Genomic DNA, 27,141 nt, shown 5'->3' with positions numbered 1-27,141 from the left:
GGGTTGATTGCAGGGCTGGGTTCCTGGATGAGTATGATGGAGGTGAGCTGTGTGGTTGCTGGAAAGAATTTGTTTGAGGTTGTCTGTAGGCAAGGATTGGCCTGTCCCACAAGGCCTGTGAGAGTGAGGGGTCATTTCCCAGGATAGGTTGTAGGTAGTTAATAATGTGCTGGAGGGGTTTAAGTTGGCAGCTGTAGATAATGACCCGTGTGTTCTGTTGTTTTCTTTGTTGGGCCTGTCTTGAAGAAGCTGATGCCTGGGTATTCATCTGACTCTGTCAGTCTGTTTTTTCACTTGTTCGGGTGGGTATTTCAGTTTTAAGAATGCTTGTTAGAGATCCTGCAGGTGTTTGTCTCTTTCTGTGGGATTGGAGCAAATCCAGTTATATCTTAGGGCCTGCCTGTAAACAATTGACTGTGAAATGTGTCTTAGATGGAAGCTAGAGGCATGTAGGTAAGTGTAACAGTAGGCAAATTTCCATTATAAGGTATTGGAAATGAGACCATTATGTACTGTGGTGTCAAGGAAATGGATCTCTTGTGTGGACTGGTCCAGCTGAGGTTGGTGGTGGGGTGGAAATGGTTGAAATCCCTGTGGAATTCTTCCACGGTCTCCTTCCCATAGGTCCATATGATAAAAATGTCATCATTGTACCATAAATAGACTAAAGGTGCTAGGGGGCGAGAGCTGAAGAAACGTTGTTCGAGGTCAGCCATAAAGATGTTGGCATACTGTGGGGCCATGCGGGTGCCAATGGCTGTGCTGTTGACTTGAAGATGTAAATTGTCCCCAAACTGGAAATAGTCACAGAGGACAAAGTCACAGAGCTCAGTAACCAGGTGTGCAGTGGCATCATCAGGGATAGTGTTCCTGATGGCCGATAATCCATCATCATGTGAAAGGTTGGTGTAAAGAGCTTCTACATCCATAGTGGCCAGGATGATGTTTTCAGGAAGATCACTGAAATTCTGTAGTTTCCTCAGGAACTCGATGGTGTGTTGAAGATAGCTAGGATTGCTGGCAGCAAAGGGTCTGCGGAGATAATACTGCTGTAAGGCTTTGTCTACACTGCAGGGTTTTTGTGCAAGAAGTTTTTTGCAAGAGAGATCTTCCGCAAAAACTTTTTGAGCAAAAGCGCATCCACAACTCAAAAGCACATTGCAAAAGCGATGTGCTTTTGCACAATAGAGCGTCCATACTGCATGGACACTCTTGCATAAGAAAGTTCTGATGGCCATTCATAGAATGGCCATCAGAGCTCCCGTGATAGGCTCTTTTTGCGCAAGAAACCCCTGTTGAGCATCCACACACACCTTTTTGTGCAAGAACTCTTGTGCAGAAAGGAGTTATGCCTTGTAGAAGGAGGTATATCTAAACCGCAAAAAGCCCTCTGTTCTGTTGACTGACTGTTGATTTTCTTGTGCAAAAACACATTTGAGGCATGTATATTCCATGGGTTTTTGCACAAAAATGGCTGGGTTTGCGCAAAAACCTTGTTGTGTAGCCATAGCCTAACTGCGCCAGTGCCTGAGATGGTGGGTAGTCCGGGATTTCCAGGTTTGTGGATCTTGGGTATCAGAAAACTCCTGGTTGGGGACTTGGGCATGTGTTTGTGTAGATTAGGTCCTGAGTTGTACCAGGAAAAGAAGAGTTCTCTTTTGGGAAGAACAAAAACAGGTTAGAAAGAAATTGGAGTTTTCTTTTTTCTAGTCTTATACTTTTAAAGCCCAAACTAAACAATTTATATTTTACATAAAAAGAATACTTTTGCCCCTGTAAAAAGACCATTCTATTTTAGTGTCACCTCTTCATTCATTTAATGCTGCTACTACATCATTTAAGCATCTGCTGTAGCCCTACAGATTATTTTTAGTGCTTCATTACTAAGATTAAGAATATCTTGCACTTTAATTGTATGTACAGCACAAACCCGCTCCAGCAGTATAAATCCAGTAAGCTGTTAAAGCAGTTACTAACCTTTTGTAGAGGTTACACTTTTCCGAAAGGTATCTAATTAAATATTTATGTAACAGCGATGAACTTGTAGCTTTGTGCTTTGAGGCCTAATGCTAGTCAATTTGTTAAGTGTGTATGATAAACAAAAGGTTAACTACTGTATGGGCTAGTATTTACAATTCTGGGCTTCCACACTATAACTTTAAATTGTAAATACTAAGCCAATAGAGTTGTAAAAAGTCAAAATTTTGCATTTTGATATAGGAAGAAGGTGTCTAAGCAAATACCATATTGTTACGCTGCACATCAGAACGCTACAGTACAATATTTTTTGTAGTTCTTTGGTCTGTTGTATTGAATGAATGTATCTTCAGTGTGATAGACTTGTAATTACTGTGTGCAACTCTTTAAATATTTCTGAGTCCCATTCCACACTAACAATGATTATATCTCTAAAGCACCACAGGAAAGCAACATTTCATTATGACTGAACCAAACATGCATTGCTTTGACTGATTAGCAATTTTCCATCGTTGTTATGGAAAGAGAGTCATCTGTTCATTAAGGTGGCTTAATGTCACCCGTCAGGGTTGGCTAGAAGATCAATTTCCAGCCCTTCCTACAATTAGGACAGAGTAAAATTGCCAGCTGAAAACTGATGCCGTTATCTGTAGGCTTAGAGGCTATGTCTAGACTGTATCCCTCTGTCGACAGAGAGATGCAAATCAAGTGCGTCGAAATTGCTAATGAAGCAGGGATTTAACTATCCCATGCTTCATTAGCATAAACATGGCTGCCACTTTTTTTCGAAATGGAGCTTTTTCGAAAAAAACCCCAGCTGTCTACACTCAGATCTGTTGAAAATAAACCCTTTTTCGACAGATCCTGTAAACCTCATTTTTTGCGGAATACAGGATCTGTCAAAAAAGGGTTTATTTTCGACAGATCTGCATCTAGACTGCCGGGTTTTTTTCCAAAAAGCTCCGTTTTGGGAAAAAGAGGCAGCCATGGTTATGCTAATGAAGTGCAGGATATTTCAATCTCTGCTTCATTAGCAATTTTGATGTGATTGATTTGCATCCCTCTGTCGACAGAGGGATGCAGTCTAGACGTAGCTAGAGTGTCCTGCATGGATGTCAGGTAATTCAATTAAACAATTTAAGTTAATTAAAAACTAGACTTTTGCAAATTTGAAAATCTCACTTTTTGATTACTTCAGATTAGAAAGGTTTATACATTTAAGACCAGATCCTGCAAAACCTAATCCGTGCATAACTGTAATAATTTGAGCAGTCCCATTACCTTGAATATATCTACTCACTTAAAATCCTGTACATGTGTAAGTGTTTGCAGAACAAAGGCCTTAAATATTTTGTAAATATAAGCTGCACAGAACCACCTGCACTTACGGTGGGTTTTGTTTGTTTTGTGTTTTTTGTTTGTTTACTATGTGTATCTCCTTCTCTTTTGGGGAATTTCTGCAGCAATGAATCTTACAGAATCTTGTATTTTGTACCAAGTATTATTTGACTCCTGCAATGTGTCCTAGGAAGAAATGCTTATTTGTAATTTTTTCAAAGACTTAATACAAATAAATATGAAAACTTATTCAGCATAACTAATATCTCACATATCCCATCACAGCTGCTGCTGTCCCAATTACCCTGGATCAGTGGTTCTCAACCCGCAGGCTGCTTGCAGCCAATTAGCACACAGCTGTAGCCCGTCTGCATGCTAAAAAAATTCAAAGTTTGCCTCACCTCATTCCTGGCCCAGTAGGAGCAGGGTTGGCTGAGGAGAGGTGCTGCCGAGCTCTGCTTAGAGCGCTCCCTGCCAGCAAAGAAGGTGAGCAGAGCACCGTGACAGGGCTGTCCTAGCAGTCTGCTGTTTCCTCCCTGCACATGCTGCACAGAATGAGCTGCCCAGGACAGTCCTGACTATTGTACAGCAAGTGGAGTATTCAACCGCCCCCACAGCTGTGCACTCGGACTGTTTGTCTCCCATGACTCTCTCATTCTCACACACACACTCTCTCTCCCTCCCCCCCCATTGGTTTCACACAACTTTCACTTCCACACACTTGCTCATATTCATGTAGAGGCATGCCAGTCAGCCATATCAGTATTAACCAGGGGTGGGCAATAAAACAGCGGGCAGTTTGCCAGGGTTAGCTCCTGGTTGGCCGCTGCCACTATATTTACCTGCACCTCCACAGATACCAGCAATTGCAGCTCCCATTGGGCAGGAACAGTGATCTATGGCCAACAGGAGCTGTGAGTCCCCCCATACCTGCTTAGGGGCAGGTAAATATTGTGGTGTGGGGGCCCGCCAAGGAATAACCCAGGCTTACTGGATCCCAGTATTTGCCCACCCCAAAATAAACCAATTTAACAGAAAAAAAACCCTTTATTTCAACAAATGGACTGAGGTAGTTTTTAAGTGGCTTTCAGTGATATTAAGTGGTGTACAGGTTTTTTACGTAGTGTGGATGCAGCCCACACAACACACAGAGTTGTTTATGCAGCCCACAATAGTAAATAAGTTGAGAACCACTGCAGCCTGCCTGCACTTTGGGTAATTGATCAAAGTAATGATTTTCAAAAATAAATGCCTGAAATTAGGGTCCCAAATCCTTATACATGAACTAAATCCATTGTAGTGTAATGGATAGTGTACTCAACTAGCAACCAGGAGACCTGGATTTTATTCTGGCTGTGCCAATGCCTGCTGTGTGATTTAGGGCAAGTTACTTACTACTTACTCTGCATCTGTTTTTTTCCTCCTACCCTTTGCGTTGTCTGTTTAGTCTGCAAATTGTTGGGCCATGGATTATAACCTAATTTTGAAGAACATGTAGGTTTTCAAGAGTGCATAAATGACGTAGGAGCTTTTGAAAAATACCACTTTTAGGTCTTTAAACATGGACTTAGGAGCCTAACATTAGAGTCCTGTTATTGAAAATGTTGGCCTGACGTCTAGTATGTGTTTGGTATATAGCACAGTGGACCTTGATGCCACTTGTGACTTCTCTGCTACCATAGCATAAATAGTAATAATCTTTATGTACCCACTGACCTCAGAAAATGCAGAGCACTCAGCAATTCCTATTGACCAGTGGGAGATGCACCTCAATACTTTAGAAATTCAGGATAGTGACTGAATATGGATTTAGGATCCAGGATTTAATACTCCTATTTTAGGAATTTTGAAATCCGATGTCAGATCACACATCAAGTAATTCACTGACTATTTTGCACATACAGTTTCTTATGAGCCATCCTTAAGTGTTTGGAAAGAGCCTAACACACAAGTGAACACTCCCATAAATAAAAAACAAATAGTAATATTTCTGTGTGCTTGTTAGTAACACAACTGCATGCACATTTTTCTGCTCCCTGATTGTGCAGCCCTAATTTTGAAAGTGAGGGCCTCTTATTTTGGTAGGATTCAGTTTTACTTCTGATATGGATGATCACTTTTCTTGTTATTGCTTTGTCAGCATGCCACTCAAGAGGAAAGAATTAAGTATGACAATAGGTTCCTGCTGCCCAAAATGCAGAAACATCTGTTTTAGTTTTGTTTGTCGTCAAACTGAGCCCAGAAATTCATTGTGATTAGTCATGGCATCACTAGCAGATGCCACCAGTTGGGTAATTAGATGAACTCACATTGTTAGTACTTCCCTTCACCAGCAGGACAGAAGAGATTAAGGTTTCTGCAGCTGTGTTCAAACTTGCTAGTATCCAAGCGTTAGAAACCAGTGAAGGCCTTTGTAAACTTATGACCTGTAGATTTAATGTTATCATCTTCCAGTGCAGAGGTCAGCTCTTTTTTTTTTTTAAATTAATGGATACTTTTTGCTTTTAATTTTCAGTCCTCTAAGATTAAAGGGACAATGTTTGAGGAGACAAGCTGTTCTATCTGTGAACTCAGAGCCATTATGAGGTTGCAAATACTTTGATCAGTATGCTGTGATTTGAGACATTCCCATGAAAGAGTCATTGCACCCACACTCTGACTACTTGGTGCATCACTGTAGATTCTCTTTAAATGAGACAGTGTGAGATACCACTGAATTAGTAAAATGTACTGATTTTCTGGAAAAGAGAGCTATTTTACCCCAAATAAAGTACCAATGCTCCTGATCTAGAACCTTTACCCATTTCTTCCAGTAATTACATTTGCCACCCATTTCAAGTATAATAAGCTCACTATATAGTTTTGAAAGTGCTTTTGGATTGCTAGAGTTCATAATTTCAGTATGTGCAAGTCATTTCTAGAACCTGCTATTTCTTTGAAGGTTTGAATTATATTTTAACTGTATTTAATTAAATATTGATATCTTGGTTATAGTAAGAGTTCCTTATAACGTCTCTGGATCTATCATTTTTCTCCTTAATTAATTTGCAGGAGAGGGTGAGGGCTGCAGCTGGGGCCAAAGTTGAGGATGTGGGGATACTGGAAGGAGCTCTGATTTATTTATTTATTTACTGCCTCCTCAGCCTCAGAGTCTTGCAGCTTCCATTGGCTCTGGTTCACTGTTTGCAGCCAAGGGGAGCCATGGACCACTTAGAGAAACACTGTCCTAGATGGAGGTGTGGCCAGGCAGCTCTGTGTGCTGTCTGCCTGTGAGCATCTCCACCCACAAATGCTATTGTTTGTGGTTTCCAACCAATGGGAGCTGCGAGCTAGCCGTCTGAGAGAGGTGAGGGCAGCACACGGAGCCTCCATGGCCATTGCTCCACCTAGGAGGTGCAGGGGCTTGTCACAGCTTCTACAGAACCACAGAGGAAGCCAGCTGGCCCTGTACCAACTAGACTATAAGCTATAAACTAGACTTTCAATGAAGAACAGAAATGGCAGTTTAGAGTGTTTTCTGGTTGGGACAAGGCAGGATAACACGAGAGAAAGAGTGAGAGTGTTAGAGAATATTTTCTTCCTCTTTGGTGGCCACAGCCTGCCAATGACAAGATAGGCCCATTGCTCAATGAAGAGGAAGAAACAACAGGAAGCTTTGAAATGGCAGAGGTGCTTAATGACTTCTGTGTTTTGGTTTTGACCAAGAAGGTTGGTGGTGACTGGATGCCTAACATAAGTTCGGAAAAACTTCCTAACTGTCAGGGTGGTTAAGTACTGGAATAAATTGCCTAGGGAGGTTGTGGAATCTCCATCGTTGGAGCTATTTAAGAGCAGGCTAGATAAATGTCTATTGCGGATGATCTGGATGGTGCTTGGTACTGCCAGAAGGGCAAGGGACTAGACTTGATGGCCTCTCTAGTATTCTATGATTGCTGTGATTCTATCCTGGTCCATCTCTAGATATACAGAAAGCCTGTCTCTATTTTCCTCTCTCTACCGTTCCTTGGTGGCTAGTTTTATTCTTCCCGGAACCTAAAGTACAAAAGTTTCCTGAACCTAGCTGTGTAGGAATGCCTCTGCTTCTCTGATTCTCAATAAAAATCTCTACTTTCCCTTCTAAAGCAATAATCTTTTCTTCCAACACAGCTACCAGCTTGACTTCATACATAAGAAGTCCCTTCTGGCTTTAGGCAGAGGTAAAACAAAAGGGTCACAGCCATTGCATGTCAGCACCACTAATTCACTGCTGGCCATCATGGAATTAAACACAGAGCTGCACCTGGCAGGAAAGCCTCTCACACTCCCTCTCAAAACTCCCTCAAAATTTCTCCTGTTAGCAGCCTCTGTTCCTGACTCTCAGTGCATAGAGCCTTTGGGTGAATGAATTAGTAATGGTTTGTTTTCAAGAAGCCTTCCTTAAGTCACTTGAATCAGCCAACATCATGGACTTCCTGAGCTGAAGAGCTCACTAGCATTGAACCCAGTTAACACAGTTTGGAGTGTGTGGTTCTAACCAGTGTTGGAAGTCAGGCCTCTGAGAGATGCACCTGAGGGGGACTAACAGGACTCCAACATACAGGCTGTCTCATTATTGTAACAGACAGCAGCTGAACCAGTACTCAGCAGTCTAATGGCAAGGTCAGGAGGAGCAAGCTGCATTCACTACCATTTAAGCTTCCTAAGAAACCCTTCTGGGGTTTCAACCAATGCTGACAGCAGGTAGCAGCAATGAGTTAAGGTGAACTCTAGCAGACAATGACAAACTGCAATTATCACTCTTGCAGCAAGAGTGGTTAAAATTGTACTCAATCTTATAACATAAATCAGTGTTAATGGCACATGCTCTGAACTTACCAACCATGAGAGACACATGACATAGCTGCTTATGTCACTGCTCTTATTTGTAATTGTTATTGAAGCTTTTACACAATAAAAGAGCAGAAAATACAATACCTTAGTAATAAATGCAAACAGCTTAGAGAAGCAAGTTATTGAGCATGTGGGCGATCCCTTGGTGATGTTTGTTCATCCCCTTACCTTAATGCCTCATTATGAAAGACATAAAACTCAGAGAACTTTCAAAGTCCATAGGAATTGTGTTCCTAAATCAGTTCGTTGTTTTTTGAAAATCGCACCCAATTTACACCTAATCCAAAGGATTAGATTTCATTGGAAAGAAAACTCACCAAAACAGCTTGAGGCCATATTACCTCTCATCTAGCAAAAAATATATAACACAAATTATGGAAGAGTGTGTCCCTTTGCTTCCCTTATCAATTTTGTATGTGCAATTCATCACTGGCCCTGTCTTCCATTTGTGATGAAATACAGCCATTTGTTTTAGCTATTATATACACATATGTGCATACAGTAAAAGCTTTGTTCTATAACCCAGTAATACCCACTTAGGTTTATACCACTAGCCCTCTTTGAAATACTGACCTGTATTTTAAAAAATAGGGATTTTATTACCTTAAATAAAATATAAAAGATAGGTTTATAACTATTCTAAAATGTTGTAGGAATTTCTATTCCAAGTCTTTGAAAAAAGAAGGTAATCTTGGATAGAAGGATTATCCAATTTTATTTGAAAAGTCTTGAAAAAGATAAATAAGGGAACTAAAGGGGCACACCTTTGCTGACCATAGAGTTTTTCCTTAAAGACAACAAGAAAGCAGCTTTCAAAATTGCATAAAAATGAAAATAATCCTAATAATCGTTTTGGTCCATTAGTAGATGGAAATGGTAGAGAAGAGAGATGTTTTGGGTAAATATTTTTCCATTCTATATTTGGAAACAAGCCAGCTCATGTAGTCACATCAGATGACAATAATGAAGTCATGCTTTCCATTGCATTAGCATCTCAGGCTGTTAAACAGCAGCTACTAAAGTCAGACTCATTAAAATCAGTGATAACTTGCATCCAGGAGTTTAAAAGAGCTACATGAGGAGCTCACTGTGTCATTACTGGGAGTTTTCAAACATCATGGAACCCTGAGGAAGAGTGGTAAAATGCTAATATTGTGCCAGTATTTAAAAGAGGTAGATGGGATGACCTTGCTAATTTATAGACCTATCAGGCTGACTTTGATCTGAGGCTTTATAATGGAGCAGCTGATACAGGCTTCTTTAAAGAATTAACAGAAAGAAATATAATTAATGACAATCAAAATGTGTTTATGGAAAATAGATTCTGTCAAATTACCTTGATATCTTCTTTTGATGAGACTATAAATTTGATCGTTAAAAGATATAATGTTTAATAATAGGGTTAAACTTATTTAAGGTGGTATTTGACTTGTTACTGTACAACATTTTGATTTAAAACGTAGAACAATACAAATTTAGGATGGCACACCTTAAATGGATTAACAACTGGCTCATTGAACAATCTCAAAATTTAATTGTACACAGGGAATTATCAGGAAAGGATGTTTCTGTTGGGATCCTGCAGGGATTCGTTTTTAGCCCAACACTATTTTATGTTTTTATTAATGACCTGGAAGAGAACATAAAGTAATTAGTGTTAAAGTTTGCAGACCACATGAAGAGTGAGGGAGTGGTAAATAATGAAAAGGACAGGCCATTGACATAAAATGATCTGGGTTGTTTCCTACGCTGAGCACATGCAAGCAACATGCAGTTTAATGTGGCTGAATGCAAATTAATACATGCAGGAACCAAGGTCTTACTTACAAGAAGAGCGGGGGACTCTATCATGGGTAGTGATGACTCTGAAAAAGGTTTGGGAGTAGTGGTGCATAATCAGAAGAACATGAGCACCCAGTACGGTGCTGTCAGTGCTGTGGTCAAAAGGACTAAAAAGCTTATTGTATTCATAAAAGAGAAGTACAGAGATTATTTTACCTCTGTACAGTAATTTGGCACTAGTGCAGCTGCTACTGAATTACTGTGTCTAGCTCTGGTGCCCACAATTCAAGAAGGAGATTGATAAACTGTAGCAGGATCATAGCAGAGTAATGAGGACAGGAAAATATGTGTTACAGTGCTAAACTTAAGGGCTAAGTCTACACTGGCATGATTTTCCAGAAATGCTTTTAACGGAAAAGTTTTCCGTTAAAAGCATTTTCGGAAAAGCACGTATAGATTGGCAGGACGCTTTTCCGCAAAAGCACTTTTTGCGGAAAAGCGTCCATGGCCAATCTAGACGCGCTTTTCCGCAAAAAAGCCCCAATCGTCATTTTCGCGATCCGGGCTTTTTTGCAGAAAACAAATCTCTGCTGTCTATCCTGGCCCTTTTGCGCAAAAGTTTTTCGGAAAAAGACTTTTGCCCGAACGGGAGCAGCATAGTATTTCTGCAAAAGCACTGACAATCTTATATGAGATCGTCAGTGCTTTTGCGGAAATTCAAGCTGCCAGTGTAGATAGCTGGCAAGTTTTTCCGCAAAAGCAGATGATTTTGCGGAAAAACTTGCCAGTCTAGATACAGCCAAGGAGCTCAGTCTATTTAGTTTAACAAAGAGAAGCCTACAGGATGATCAGTCTTTAAGAACCTAAACAATGAACAGATATTTGATAGCGGGATAGTGGATCTAATAGAAAAAGGTCTGAGCAATGGGCAGGTGGTTGGAGCTAGATAAATTCAGACTAGAAATGAGTAAGTTTTCAACCATTGTAACCACTTCTGAGGATTCTGATAGATTTTCAGTTGCTAAAATCAAGATTGGATTTTAAAGATACTGCCTAATTCAAAGGGAATTGTTTTGGTGGAGTTCTTTGGTCGGTGTTAGAGTTGCTGACTGGGAGTGACAGGGGGCAACTGCGCTGAGGTCCAGTGATTCAAAAGCACCTGGGGCTCTCGGCTGCCACTGTTACTGCAGCAACAGCAGTCCTAGCCTCAGACCCTTTAGATTGCCATTGCAGCTCAGCACAGCGCACTCGGGATGGCTCTGAGGGCTGGCGTGCGGGGAGGGTGTGGTGTGTGTGCAGCTCTGAGAGCTGGCTGCTCTAGCCCCACCCCTTCTGGGAGCACACCTCCTCACCTCGCCCAAGGGCCTGGCAGTTCTGTTGTTCCCCCGACAGGCGGTCAGACTACAGAGATCACCGTGGTCCTTTTTGGCCTTGGCACCTATATTCTATGAATAAGAGGAAACATATAAAACATGAAGACTAGACATGTATTTACCCTTACCAGCACCTTAATCTTTTCCTGTAAACTCCTCCGAGTTAACCCCATGTCTGGCTGACAGAGACCTACGGTTATGCTGCAGTGTGCTTGCTCCCTCCGACACTGTCTTGCTGTGTATTAGACTCCACCTGGGCGACTGGCCCCCCTATCAACCCTCCCCAACCCCCCACTTCTTATCTTTGCAGTTGTTTCTTTCCTGTTTTTCCCCCTTTCAGACTCCTTGGAATTAACTCTATGCCTTCTGGTTGGATAATATCACACAAGAAAACTCAGGTGTACATTATTAGAAATAATATACCTAATTCTCTAATTCCCCATACTGTCTCCCATTGTCAGCAGCAGTTGTAGTGAAGACTACATAGTTCTACATAGTTTAGTGCTAGACAGAGGCCACTTTCATACTGTGCATTCGCAGGTTAGGTGCTTACAAGGACATAGGTGACCAAAATATTTAACCAAACTGAATCCAGAGCTTCAGGATTAATCTTTCCTGCTGGAGCTAAAATTTATTCTGATCCAAAAAGCCTCTTTCTTCATGTATTTAAGTGCCATAAAATGCATGCTGGCGTTTCTGCTTGTCTAGCAGTTAATTCTTCAATAGCTGCTGTCTTCCATTCTCTTGAGATCTCTGATTTCCTTGGTGTCAGTAACTTGTTCCATTCTTGGGTGTCCTTTATTGAGAAATCAAGAATTGAAGGGAGGATCTACCTCTTCTCTTAAGGGTATGTCTATACAGCAAAGTTATTTCAAAATAACAGCCGTTATTTCAAAATAACTTTCCTAGCATCTACACAAGCCGACTGCTATTTCGAAATTAATTAGAAATAATGGAGGGCTTATTTTGAAATTGGTAATCCTCATTCCACGAGGAATAGCGCCAATTTCAAAATTGCTATTTCAAAATAAGCTCTGTGTAGATGCTTATTTCGAAATAGGGGGCCTCCAGCCCTTCCCAGGGTGCCCTGCTGGCCACCCTGGCCACAAGGTAACTTCTGACCTGATGCCCTGCCTAGTTCCGGCTGGCCTTAAATGTGATTCAGCATCCAATCAGTGTGGACAGACTATTTTGAAATAGCAAAAAGCTATTTTGAAATGCATTTTGTGTGTAGATGCGTTATTTTGAAATTAGATATTTTGAAATAACAATGTAGTATAGACATATCCCAACAGAAGCAATCAGACCTATAGCCCTGGTCTACACAAGAGGGTTATTTCAAAATAACTCCCCTTACTTTGAAATAACAAGTGGAGTGTCCATACTACCACACCCGTTATTTCGAAATAGCAGTAGTGTGGATGCTCCACTGCTGCTTTTTCAAAATAACTACTCCTCGAAGTAATTCGAAGTAATTACTCCTCAATACTTTCTGGGGCTCTAAGTCAAGGTAGTGCATCCATGTTAAGGGAACCTGCCTCAGACTAATTTCGAGGCTTCCCTGTAGTGTGGACACGCTATTTTGAAATAGCTATTTTGGGAGTTATTATTTCAAGATAATTTATTTCAAAATAATTTCTTAGTGTAGACATGCCCATGAAGATACTGTGGTGGGAATATTAGCATAAGTTGAGTTTGGGGAGCTCAAAGAGGGAGAAAGAGAGAGAATAGAAATGGAGTCCCAAAATCAAAACTCTAGATTAGTTAGACTGCTGATTATACTAGAAAATGTGAATATTAGTGATGGATCAGTTTGGTCAGGTATTGGGGACAAAATGTTTATATTTAGATATAATTATGATTTTCCTAGTTATGTGTCAAACTGTTCCATGGCTCCTTTCAGGTGATTACTTTGAATTAATTTAATCTACTCTTGAATATAGACAGGAAAATTAGTTTTATGTTGATGGTATTTAGAATTATCAGTAATAGTAGTCTTTACACTGAAAATAGCTCCAAAAATGTTAAATATTTTAGAGACTGATAAATTAAACAGTGGTACCTTCGTCTGCCCCTGAAGTTTGGCATTTATAATATTGTATAATGGTTTGGCAGAACATGAAGGGAAATATAATACGTCAGAAAACACGTGTAGGTAGAATGATCGCACTAAAATGTGGGCAGGATGCCTCTGTTATGAAAAATGTCATAGAAACTTTAATACATAGAAGTTATTAGACTTCTTTATTACATTGTATATGTATGATGGCACATTCGGCAGCAGGGATAGTACACAGCTATGAGTATGTTTCTATTCTAACAGCACCAATAGAGCACATTGACTGAAAGGTAGTAGCAGGATCTAGAGCACAGGAGGCTAATTAGTTAGTAGACACTTTTGAAAGTGTAACTTGACAGCTAATTAGTAAGCCTTTACTTGTTAATTGCCCACAAACAAAGGCGACCCAGGTCCCTGACCCTCCTTTGTATTACATCATTCAGACTGTGACCTTTCAGACATCTTACATGTAGAATGTTTCATGAAACAATGATTATTTCAGGCTTCTAAACACAATCAACTGAATTAATCACTGGCATAATGTCAAATTTGAGTTATGTCGGAGATGAAGTTTTCCCAGAAAGTTACTATCCCAGCCAGACTATAAATGAAAGCTATTTGCTGGCTCTGCTAAACATAAACATGTTTGTTTTCCTGTTATTTGACTGCTTTTTTAATCTGTGTCAGTGGAAATTTTTAAAAAATCATCATAGCGTGGTAAGACAACAGTACAAACAGATGTATTCACTTAATCCAATATAAAGCAAAAGTGTGCCTTCAGCAGATTTTCTTAGCTCAGTTGATTCAACAGGTGGGATGAAGACCCAGTCTTCTACCAATCCAGCAAAAGTAATATGACAGCAGAGACTCAACAGAAGTTGAAAAAAATGCCTCTGTGTGTTGTGATTGGCTAACGGTGTACTTCTCCCTGTTGAGAGCATATAAAGCAGGGTCACAAAATCCAGGTTCCTTGTGATCTTTAGAACAGTCCCCTTAGTATTTATCTTAGTATTTAAAGTGGGTTTAAACTTGCTAACCAGCTCATAGGGCGACTGTTTTTCTGTACCACTGAGTGTGCTTTTTCATATTACAGTAGACTTTCGATAATCCGGAACCTTTGGGACCTAGGTGGTGCCGGATTATCAAATATGCCGGACTGTCAGGAGGTACTGTAGGATGGTTATATATATATATATGCAATATACTGTATATAAAGTGTTTTAACCCTTTTTATTGTAGCACAAGCACTGTCCAGTGTCACACAATATGTGGCAGACTGACTAGGTCCCATCCGGTTTCGCTCGGTTCAGCTGCTGCCGCTGCTGCCTTGTGATTCGTTTTTTGCCAAAGCTCTCTCATTAGGCTCTTGCCATTTTGATGCCGGACTATCAGGAGTGCTGTACAATTGGATGCTGGACTATTGGAGTTTTACTGTATTGCTATGTTAGAGCCTGATCAGCTTCAGACCCTTGATTTGTACTTCTCAGGCATTGTGACTGTTATAGTTGTATTTTTTATTTTTAGGTATGGATATGTGTAGTGTAAGGAATGGTCCTTCTTCTTTTCTTTTTATTCACAGGACTCTATTTTTAAAACATGGGTAAACGTAGCAATTTCTATACCACACCAATTATAAAATATATTAATATTGAAATAATTTATTTTATAAAAACAAGTTTAAATTAGGTTGAGTTCTCATGTCATGAAAGATTTGTTTGTGGAATACTTGTCATTTCTTTTTTTCTCTTCTAAAAATACGTATTTAGCACGTAACACCTGATTTATAACATGGTGCATTCCAAATTGGCAGAGAGAATGTGCAAATAGTTATTTTAATAGGTATAACCAACTGTTCATTATTTCTGACCAGATTATACCATTAATCATTTAATGCTTTATCAAAGAAAATTGTTTTATAAGAAACAATTTTCTGCAACACTGTTCAGCCTGAAATGTCTGTGTTCTCCTTCCTGCTGATAGGATATTATATTTTCCCCTGACTTTATGAAGATTTTGGGAGTCCTCTAAAAGTTTGATAAAGTCTTGTTTTACTTCTGTCGATTTCCTCATCGTCCTTTTGGGCCAGATTCTCCTACCTCACTCTTACTGGGTAGGACTCTACTCACTGAAGCAGACCTACTGATTGCACTAATGTGCACTGTGGAACAATGCACAGTTCAGTGAAAATAAGGATAGCAGAATCTGTCTCCATATTACTTTTGTTATTTCTGCCATTACCATCTGAAGCAGCATTACCTTTGTATGTATTTTCAGTTTCTGCCACAGAGATCACATTCCACCAACCCAGACTGTATGACTCCCCATGGAACTATTCTACATCAGACCCTGGACTTTGACGAGTTCATACCTCCAATACCACCACCACCCTACTATCCACCTGAATATACTTGCGCACCTGTGATGGAAGCACAGAGGTAATTCTTTCTCCCTGAACTTTAATGTCACTCCTTTATAGCTCTGGGGCACAGATTGAGACTATTTCTGGGGAAAATGAATTATACACTATGAACAGCCTCACTGTGTCTTTCTTTTATAGTTAGAGCCCTGCAAAGATATCGATTTATATTCACGGATATAAATCGGTATCTGTGGAACCGAGATTCGCAGTAGTGAAAGGAGAATGTGGGGCCATTGCTCCCAGGAGCCAGCGCCCCACACTGGCAGTTTCTCCGGTACAGCTGTACTGCCTCCTCACCCCCGGTCTACTGGAGTGGGCACCAGGCTTACTAGCCGCAGTCCCCGGTGATGCTCATGTGTTCTCCTACAGGAGATGCAGACAGCTGCATGGAAGGGATGTGAGCAGTAATGGGGGCGGTATAGCCGTGCTGTAGTTGCTACCAGTGTGGGGTGCCGGCTCCTGGGATTGGTGGTCCTACATTCTGCTCCTTTGCCACTCTGGTTCCCGGAAGAGCCTTGTGGTTCCATGGATATATTGATTTATGTCCATAGGTAGCTGTATACACGGATATAAATTTGTATCCGCGCTGGCCTCAATTTATAATGGATGTCTTTTCCAAAAATATGAACTGCAGTCTCATGCGTGTTTGACAAAATCTTCTCAAACACATTTTAAAACATTCATTTGCTTATGTTAGTGCTACTGCTGAAAGACCATGGTGGAGAAGTGGATGACTTCTGACAAGACCGGGAGAAAAATATTTGACAATAAAACAAGGATTCCGATTTACTATTAATTTTACCACAGTTGTTAGCATTATACACAGAAGCTAAATGTGAGATTTAATCTTTTGAGGAAATTGCCTTTAATGTAATGTGCATTGCTACAGAGTATTTGCAAGACAGTAATGCCTATAGAAGAGATTGGTATAAATGGCCAGTATTCAAAAAATGGAATACACTTTTAAACTGTCTTTTGAATTTAGGCTTCATTTCACCTATCTGATGAATGGGCTGCTTTGTGATGTGTTCACTAACAAATTCAGATTCCTGCATCTGCTCACTACATCATTGTGGAAGATGACATTAGTTTTCCAGGTAAATCCAGTGAAGTGAAATGATAATTAAACGTTTATTTTCTTTAATAGAGGTCTCCATTTGGACTTTCCTCATTCCCCCTTCAGTGCTTTATATGAAGTCACCATTAACAGCCCAGGAATGCTATATCCAACGGAGCTGCCCCCTCCTTACGAAGCAGTGATTGGACAGGCCCCTGCTAGTCAGGTAAGGAAAGATCAAATGAAATGGGGCCATTCTCTTTTTGGCCATTCTCTTACTGGCAGCTAAAAGAACATAGGAGGTAAGAGTACCTTAAGGAACAGCGATAAACATATTTGAATGGTGAGCACTTTTGTATTCTTTAAATCAGGGCTACTCAACTTTGGAAACCCCGGGGCCACAATGATACTCTCAGCACGTGCCAAGGGCCGCAACTTAAGTGTGGTTTCATCTACATGCAAATATCTTCTCTCTCACTGATGGGCATGAAACAAAGCATTTCCCACAATGCCCCAGCGCTCCCGGCATCTCCTCCCTGGGGGCTAGAAAAGCCATCTGTAGCCATCTGTTCCGGCCACTCGGCCTCTTGTGTCTTTCAATGCTCACCCCACCTGGGAGACGGCTCGCCATTGTGCAGTGTGTTCCCAGTGGAGACCATGTTCAAAGGATCCAATCCATGGGCTGCATGTTGAGCCCCACATAAACCCAAACCACACCGCAGGCCACAAATAAATGGGCCGTGTGTTGAGTAGCCCTGCTTTAAACTGATAATTTACAGTCCACTGTCTAACTTAAAGTGGGTGTTTTCCTTTCCCAATACTAGCCTGTCATCTTCACCTATAAGTTTGCATCAATTCTGAGTGCATGCTTGGATAAATGTTTATATATAATATAGCATTTTAATTGAGGTCATCCACATTGTTAAAAGAAGAATAACAATAATCACAGAACATTGGACCACCACAGAAGAAAACCTAGAAAAAGATGAGTCACTGAAGCAAGGAACCTTTATTTAGGTGAGGACGGAGAATGAAGTTCAGAAGTGAGATTGGGCTGTTTAGACACGTGTGGTAAGAAGAATCCTCATGTAGGAAGCAGTTTTCCTTTATTCATAGTTTTCCAGTGTATATAGCAGGGGTGTTGCTTTATTTTTCTTTAATGTCGTGTGCATAGGTAAGAGATAGTAAAAAAAAAAAATAGATTTGATATCCAAGAAGGTAATTTTGTTTGGCGCAAAATGTAATGATGCCATTTGTGTGCATATTAGAAATGCAGCTCCTGGGACATGTAGTTTTAACATGTCCCATGGTCTGAGCCTAGATTAATACAAATTTGTATATAAAAATCCATTAAGTATCATACTTGACTTTAGAGAAATTCCTGAGAAAGACTCTGTATTAACCTAGATCAATAAAAATGTGGATTTGAGTTTGCAGTCGCCAGTTGGCATTGGATCTCAAATTATCTTCTGGAAAAGAGCTGGCATAAATTTTCCTATTAGCTTTCTGCCTAAGTCTTGACAGAAAGGCTTATGCCAAGTGTCAAAATTTACTCTCTGCCAGTTGTAACATATAACTTTCCAAAAACGAAAGTCAAGCTGGCACCAGAATACTGAGGCATGGCCTGCATTAAGTGATTACATTAAGTAATAAGGAATCATGCAAAACAGCTTTATATTGAACTATAAGAAATAGGGATGTGTTTCTGTAAGCAAAGCAATGAGTAAAATCTACATTCAGCTGTAATTTTGCTGTTGCTCATACATTTGATGTCATTACTTGCAGTAATGACTGAAATATTGTATCAATAACAATATTCTGCAATCCCCTTAACTCCATTATGAGCTTGACAAAAGGTCCAGGACATCTCTTTTATATTTTTCTGTTGTGTTTTCTGCCTTTATTTCATACCATTAAACAACCAATTACAGGATTATGGTGCAATGGGGGACACAATTAATGCCAAATTAAGCAGTAATGTGCGAGGGGTGCTTGGTGATCATGCTGATTGACTGCCACCCTGTGTAACAGTCTCAGTTTCTGTGTTTTAATTGCTTCTGAGATTGTTACTTTTCTTCTGATAGACACTGGAGGAAGTTTGAGGAATTTAACATCCTAACTACTCCTTGTCAGGGTTGAGGTGAACATTTGCAGAGCTGGGTGCATATAACTAGGTCACATAGCACCTGTCTATACTATGGGTGACTAGAGTCCTTCATATATACTCAGAACCCTCTTGTGGCTGCTCTACTGAATGAAAACAGTATATTAAGAAACAGATTAAAATATAAATATATGACCCACTCCCCAGAAAAGGAAAATTGCTGATAATTTACAAAGTTTCCAAAGAAAGCAGCCATGGTAGATGGTCAAGGGATGGGCAGCCAAGCATAAATGAGGCGTCTCAGACATTCCAACCTTCTTATCTCACAACACAGCTTCTGTTACGTCTTTGTTTTTCTAAGTTAGTCTACTTATACCTGGTAGAAGGCAGCAACAGGCCAAAGATTATTTGCCTCTGATCTATGTAAGCTTGAAACGTGTCTCTCTTGCCAACAAAAGGGGGTTCAGTCAATGGTATTACCTCAACCCCTTCTCCCTTTTATTTATGCATCGGTTTTAGAAATGAGTCAGTGAAAATTGCTTATGAACAGCAAAGTTTGAATCTCAAGTAGCTTATTTCTAAAATGTTACTTACTGAAATTCTCTCCTGTTTTCTTTACAGCACTGATGGTAAAAGAACCTGAAAGCCTTAGGGTGTTTTCCATTGGTTTTATATTTGTGTCTCTAAATTAAAAAAAAAGGCAAAAACAATTTAAATCATATCTAGTTTGAAAAAACATATTTCAGAAGAGACTCTATCTGCTACCTGAGAAAGTTATAGCAATGGCTGTTTGTTTTTATTTAAATAAAGAAACATGTCAGCCACCATTCTGGGTACTCTGACTATTAGGATCAAATTTTCATAGGAACAGCCATCCCAGCTGCACATGGCACTCATGTACAACAGAAATAATTCACTTAACAATCCAGTAACTTAAAGCAGCAAAATCATTGTTCGCTCTGTTAGGTCAGGTTTCTTCAAAAGCGCATCTAAGCAGATGCATTGTCCATAAATCTTTGACAGTTGGGTCAGTGTCGGTGCACTATCCTTTCTTTTCTGGGCACCTGACTCCCAGTATTGGTTCTGGTCGCAAGTGAAAATGAGGGGTGGATTTTTAATTATTATACAGCTCTCATTTGGCACTAATCCACATCAGCCCACTGTATGCCTGGCATTTTCTAGCCAGGAAAGCTCTAAGAGTAGAATGGCAGGAGGCATTGAAGGTTGGGAAGTGAAGTGCACTGACCATGGTAACTTCATGTTTCCAACACTTTCAAATTAAAAAAATTTCATTTAAAAATTGAAGAACATGGCCGTTCAGTCAGTGGAAAAATTTAGGTCTGCAAGGAATATAGAATGAGACCTCAAAGTCTTACATACATGCCACACACTCTCATATAATATGCATTGAGTAACAGCATGCTATGAACTGAATTGATAGATTTATAAACTCCTCAAAGGCAGACTCACTAACAGAAATAATGGCAGAGTGTTAGCTACAGAAGTGCTGCTGGGAGCCATTAAGCAATAATATTTATTAAGCCTCTTCCTGAGCATCCGGCATATTTTTTGTTTGTTTTTACATGGATTAAGGTCTTTAGAGTGTTATCAAATTATATCAAATTAGACTTAGCTATTTCCTGGATAGGAACAGAAAATGTCAGTGCTAATAGCAGTGGGTTTTTTCTAAATACAATTTGCAGTTGTCATCCATTCTGCAACTTGTTGCATTGCCTTGAGAACAGTGCTTTTTGCTCTACTTTTCCAAGGTGATATCGGCTACGTGATGGCAAAAGACAAGAATTGAAAGATCCCGTCTCTGGATGGATTATACCAGTAAATGTCTTGCAATCTTTACTAATTTGTAGGCTGTGCAGGGTTGCTGAAAGCATGGTTTATCCTAGGGCTTAAATTCTCATATAGTATTTCCCAGAATACCCAGGTTCGGCGCTCCAGCCCCACGGGGCACACCAGGGCTTGGGGCTTTGAAAATATTTGTCAAAGATCCACTCTGGGCAGCTCCAGCTGAATTTAAACCAGGGTTTAGCTATTCTTTGAGTCTTAACAGCTTAGTGACTATATTTTAATGCCACCAGTGTTCCTGAGGGTCTTCAAGTTGATGAAATCTATTACCGGGGTGCAGGTGGGTAAAAGGACCTGTGCCACTAACACCTGCACTCCCACCCATCAGTGAACAAGAGCTTTGACCTGACTAAATATTAAAAGGGTTTGTTGTTACTGTTAAAACATGACTCCCTTTCCCCCAAGCAGGTAGAAGGTTAATAAATTCCACTTATTAGTGTAAACTGCACATATATTACATTTCAGCAATTATTCTGACAAATGGAAAAGGAGAGGGTAAATGCAATCTGTGAATACGCTGACCAGACAGACTTAAATAGCTCATTCTAGTAAAATGGAGCCTGGATATGCTGAAAAAATGACCAATGAAAGAAAAAAAATCTGACAACTGTAAGTGATTTTTAACTGTCTAGATTATATCTAGGCCCCCCTTAAGTGATTAAAACTGTCTATTCATCTTTCTGCAGCTAAAGCTCTAGGCAGTCGATATTATTATGTAGAGATGAAAGATATTGCCATCTTTTCTGTATAAAGGGAGGAAGCTCCTTGGTGCTCGGTTGGTATTAAGAGACAGAGTGATGTAAAATGCCCTATCTGTTCCTTATTTTGATTGCCAGTCTGTCAGCAAGGTACCACCACTAGGAAGGCCAAATGTTATGTTTAAAGAAATCTATAAGCCAATATAAAGAGACTGCACATTACAGGCAAGAGCCCAGAAGTTAACCGGAGAGGTCTTGCCTTTTCATTTATAACAGGAACCTTTTGTTACCAATTTTCAGTGGAAGAGCCCTGAGAACTGTCTGTCCGAGTGGGGGTAGGGTCCCTTTAAGCACGGAGCTCAGTTAGCCTCAGGCAGCAGCCCCACACACTAAGTCCTAACCTGATGCCCTGCCAGCACTGGTTCCGGCCAGCCTTAACTTCGGTTCAGGGTCCACTCAGTGTGGACGCGCTATTTTGAAATACCAAAACACTATTTCAAAATAGTTTTTGTGTATAGATGCATTATTTCGAATTAGCTTAATTCGAATTAACTATTTTGAATTAAGTTAATTCGAAATAGTGCTGTAGTGTAGACACACCCGCTGTGTGTTCCAAATATCACAGTGTATGAGCTACGTCTGGTATTGCTGGAGATGAGGACTGGTAGGAAATATCTGGCTTCTGATTCATCAGGCAAGAAGTTAGTTAACTTGATTAAGGTCTGATCTACACTAGAAAATTAAGTGGGTAAAAAGTCCACACCCCTAAGTAAAGTAGTTAAGCTGACCTAACCTCTGATGTAAACAGAGCTGTGTCAGTGGGAAAATTTTTTCCATCAAACTAGCTACCACCTTTTGGGGAGGTCCATTAACTATGCTAATGGAAGGGAGCTCATCCCTTAGTGTAGATCAAGGGTCTCAAACTCCCAGCCCATGGGTCATCCTTCTTCCGAAAAAATGTGCAATCTGGCCCAGGAGTCCTGGTGGACTCCCACCGGGACTCCTGGGCCAGATTGCACAATTTCTGTTGTTCAAGCGTTCTGTTACCTAAGCCTCACCCCTCCTGCCATCGCCTTTTCCTCTCATGGCACCCCGTCCCTCTAGGATGCAGCTTCAGGAATTACTGGGGCAGCCTGGTACCATGCCACAGCAGCAGTTGGGTCCCCTCGCTCCCTGCGGTGGCTGGAGCCACAGGGAAGCAGAGTGCACTTGCTCTACTTCCCTGCAGCTCCCACCGCTGCTGCACAGGTGTATTGCTACAGCATTGTAAGTGTAGACCACTGGTTTCCCAAACTGTGGGGCACACCCCTTAGAGAGACACAGAGAAATATTTAGGGGGTGCAGTGGTGCCTGGGCCAATCCCCCCCAAGCACAGAGGAGAAAGCACCCTATCCCCTATGCCACGCCAGAACCCACCCCCCCACCTGACCTTCAGGGAGTCCCTTATCCCACCTTCCACCAGGGCAGCCTGTGTATTGGCTCCCAGAGTGGGGGGGGGGCCTTGAACCTGCTACCCTGCCCTCCCCAGGTGAGCGCCCTATCCCCTATGCCACTCCAAAACACAGTGGGTAAGAGAGAGCCCAACCAGACACATTCTGTTCCCAGCTCTGCTCTTGCCTCAGCCCTTGGCCCCATCCTGAGCTGCAGTTCCAGGCCCTGGCTCGTGGCCCAGCCACAGCCATTGCCTCAGCCCAGCCATTGCTTTGTTCATGGCCACAGCCCTGTTCCTGACCACAGACCAGCACCTGGCTCTTATCCCCACTACAACTCCAGCCTCATTCCCAGCTCCAGGCCCAACCATGGCTCCACTCCTGGTCCCAAACACAGCTGGGGGGGGGGAAGGAATAAGGTAAAAAGGGGACATTAAAGGAGATATGCCCTTACTCGTGTTCATGCAGGGTTCCCAGGAATAGGCCACCTGTTTGTATTGGTGCTGTCTCCTTTCAGAGAGATGCATGCATCTGACGAAGTGGGTCTTTGCCCACAAAAGCTTGTGCTCCAACACTTCAGTTAGTCTATAAGGTGCCACAGGACTCCTCGCTGCTCTTTCAGAGAGAGAAAAATCAAGTGAATGAAAAGTAGTCTTTTGTTAGCTCTTGTGCTTCACTGTAAAAACAATTAACTTAAAAATAACTAGTAGTTGTGGGGATAGGTGAGGGGATACTGGAACCTTTCCCTTCAAGGTCACTGTAGTGTCCCTTGTGCTAGGAATGGATTAGTTCGCAGGTGTAGAAAACACAGAAGCTGAGGAGCTCACACAACGCCTGTAGCGCCCTGGCTTTTTAGCTTACAGATTGAGGAAGAGGGCCCATGCTGCATACCACCACCACACAAGATCTGTTAACGTTGAGGCCCAAGTCAAGCAGCCACAGAATGTGCGTTACTGTCACTAGCATGACTCTCAGTATTACTGCCTGGCTGGATTCATTACTAACTGACGGCTGTTCTGTGCCTTATGTCAAAAGAGCTCTGTGGTCTTGTTTCCATCTGGACATGTGTATCAGACAGCTCAACTGTGCAGTTGTCATCCTCAATGACAGTCTAAGCAGAGAATCTTAAAAGGAAACAAGCATGGAGACTGAACTATCCTCTCATGCTTAGAAGTGGTCTGTGTAGGAAAAGCCTGAGGTGCGCTGACAGGGTAGCTTGCTCTTCATGTACCTGTATGGTACAGCATTTGTTTAAGGAATAAATACATTTCTTCAGTTTTTAGAACTGCCAATCTAGCATTTTTAACCCACACTAAATTTAACTGCAGTATGATGATAATTATTTTCAATTCCAAAGATAGGACCTACGCTTTTGTAGTCTAGTGCAAATTTGTTTTTACAGTAATACGAGAGTCAGAGCTGGGTGTACAAATTATACAGAACTGTACAACTGCAACATAACTGCGCTTATTCAATGGGTTTTTTTTTTAAAGTGATTCACAACATGAGAGCAAAGCCAGTTTAGAAAACCTTACAAGTGTAGGAGTATTTCCCCAGAAATGGAACAATCGAGTAAGTTATATAATTTTTTCAGACCGATCTATATATCCTTTGCTTTAAATTAAAACATTTAACTTTCAAAGATGAACTGACAGCCATTGCTTTTGTGGGAATTGCTCATAAACTCATAACTTTCTTTAAAATCTTCTGTATGTTGCCAAGCATCTACGTCAAGAAAGAAATGTTTCTCTTGGATCGAGTTACATACCCTTCAAAACTAAAGAGAAACACACTCTTCTCTGGGTATATCTACCTCAGAACCAGAGAGTCAACATCTGTTCCTCACACCTACCACCACCAATGAGCCAAAGAATGCAAGACAGAAAACAGAGTGTTTTGCTCTTTTTTTCTTCTTTCTGACCTACCCTCCCAATGAGCGATATTTTTGAATTCTCCCACCAAGTCCACCTGAGCTAGCTTCTCACACCCTGTTTAGTAGCCACCTAGCATTCAGAGGCCCCTCTCACAAGAGTATATTTGGACAGGTGTAGACCAGGGGTGGGCAAGAGGCTGCCAGATGGCTGGATGCAGCCCACCAAGCCAGCAGATCCGGCCTGCAGCTGCCTTGCCAGGCTCTTTAAGTGCAGTGTGGTGGCAGCCGCTTTAAATGTGGCTGGTCTGTTCTGGGAGGGAGAAGGCAGGCTTTGTGCTCTGGCTCGCCCCGCAGCAAAATCTCTCAGCTCCCATTATCCAGTTTCTGACCAATAGTAGCTGAGATATTTTGCTGGCCGCAGGGGCAGCCAGGGAAGCCTTCTTCCTTCCTCCCCACTCCCCCCCCCCCCCCCCCCACTCCTTCACCCAGCCTGGAGCAGAGCCATGTGGAGCAGCTTGCGACTGCAGCTTCCAGGTTCCTGCAGGGCTGCTGACTGGCAGCTGCCTAGGTAAGTGCCTCCCAGCCAGAGCCTGCTTCTGGCACCCCCACTCTCCCCTCCCCCGCAACTATCTGCCCCAGGCCACCACCCAAACTCTCTGTACTAGGGCTGTAATAGTGTAGTCGATTAACCAATTAACTGATAAGCAAAAGCTTATTGGTTAATGCTATAGACTACACACGTTCCCCTCCCTCGGACCCTTTTCCCAGAACATTTTTAAGCAGCCCAGCTCAGTCCTGGCTTACACCGGGTCTGGGACCTACCTCTGGCTGCAGCTCTGCATTTAAAGTTTATTAAGAAGCCAGGTGGGCAGGCAGCCTGTCTCAGTTCCTGGGTCTCGAACCTCTGTCTCCCCTGGACAGGGGCTGCTGCCACTCCGTCCTGCTGCCAGCTCTGCTCCTGGGGACTATAGAATAGGCCACTAATCAGTAAGAATTAATGAGGTTAATTGACTATTGAATTAACCAATAGTTAACATCCCTATTATGTACCCCTTTCTCCCAGATCACAACTACTCACAGAACTTGGACTCTCTCCTTCACTCTTCCCCCAGGCCAGAATCCTCTCCGGCACCCTCACTTCCTCCTGAACTTTTCACCCCCCAGCATCTTCCCCAGATCACAATCCCCTCCTTTACCCACACTCCTTCTCAGACTCCGTACCCCCTCCTGCATCCAGTCTTTTACCCCAAGCTCCCTTCTGTTCCCAAACTCCCTCAGTAGAAATGTGGCCCTTGACCACTTGCCAAAATGTTGGCATGGTCCCCCCCATTAAAAATTATAGCCCACCCCTAATGTAGACGCTCTGCTCCATTTGAGAGCCATAAAGCTGGTTACACATCAGTACAGGGGACGATAATTTTATTTAAGGTATTATCCACAAGAAGAAAGGAGGCTTATACTACATCTGGCAGCTGACTGTCTTCATCTGCTTCAGAATGATTGTCCTGATCTTTCTAATCCCCACCCACTAAACAAAGTCAACTGTTTTCCAGCTCTCAGTTTGAAGGGCATTTATTTCCATATAGCTATCTACCCTGCACTCTGGAAGTTCCTGTGGTTGAGAATCTTCGCAAACAAGTATTGTTAATAGTGGCAGCATATCTGTGTTGTCAGGGTACGTCAGTGTTTGCCTGCCTCAGTGGCTGTCTCCTCTTGGGAAAGTCTCATCAGTAAGTTCAGGTGTCAACTCTATCCATTTTCCTACAATTGTTGGGACTCCATGCAAAAAGCTCCATTTTATCGCCCACATTGGCTATGGAATTTATTGGTGCAATCTTGAACTCAGTACAGTCTTGTCTCATTCTCTTAGCTGAAGGTGTCCCATGTACATATGTGATGTCCTTTGGAACACTGTCAAAATATCTACAAGCATGGTTAGAGACACTCTGTGCTATGCTAGCTAATTATAGTGAAATTCACTAATCGAATAGTTAATGCATTTTTGCATTTTGGCATTTCAAAGCAGCAGCACCGCACGTGGCCCAGGATCAACTGGGAACTCCTTAATGAAGGATAGCTCCATCAATGGTGTAGCGGGTGGCTCTCGTTGCCACGTCGCCCTTTTGGTCACTGCCCTCCGGCAGTGACAACCATAGCCTCTAAGCTGTCCCCTTCCAGGGGATAGTTCGTTGTAGGCCGGCAGGCCTTTAGGAGGCGGATCCTCCGCCCTGGTACAGTGGATGGCTAGTCCATCCGATGGCTCCACCGTGCCTTACAGTAGTCCGAGTCCTGGCCCTTT

General features: G+C 41.7%; 1 protein-coding gene across 2 annotated transcripts in view; it reads left to right on the top strand.

The window, feature by feature from the left end:
- ENTREP2 (endosomal transmembrane epsin interactor 2) overlaps positions 1 to 27,141 on the top strand; it is a 354,078-nt gene that overhangs the window by 301,834 nt on the left and 25,103 nt on the right. For both annotated transcript variants that reach the window (XM_075897722.1, XM_075897721.1), the window contains exons 6-7: positions 15,673 to 15,833; positions 16,965 to 17,100. In XM_075897722.1, the coding sequence (XP_075753837.1) occupies positions 15,673 to 15,833; positions 16,965 to 17,100 (297 nt within the window). The remainder of the gene's footprint in view (positions 1 to 15,672; positions 15,834 to 16,964; positions 17,101 to 27,141) is intronic.

The sequence above is a fragment of the Pelodiscus sinensis genome, chromosome 14 (assembly GCF_049634645.1).
Source record: "Pelodiscus sinensis isolate JC-2024 chromosome 14, ASM4963464v1, whole genome shotgun sequence".
NCBI lineage: Eukaryota > Metazoa > Chordata > Testudines > Trionychidae > Pelodiscus > Pelodiscus sinensis.
This window is presented reverse-complemented; position numbering and strand designations above follow the sequence as displayed.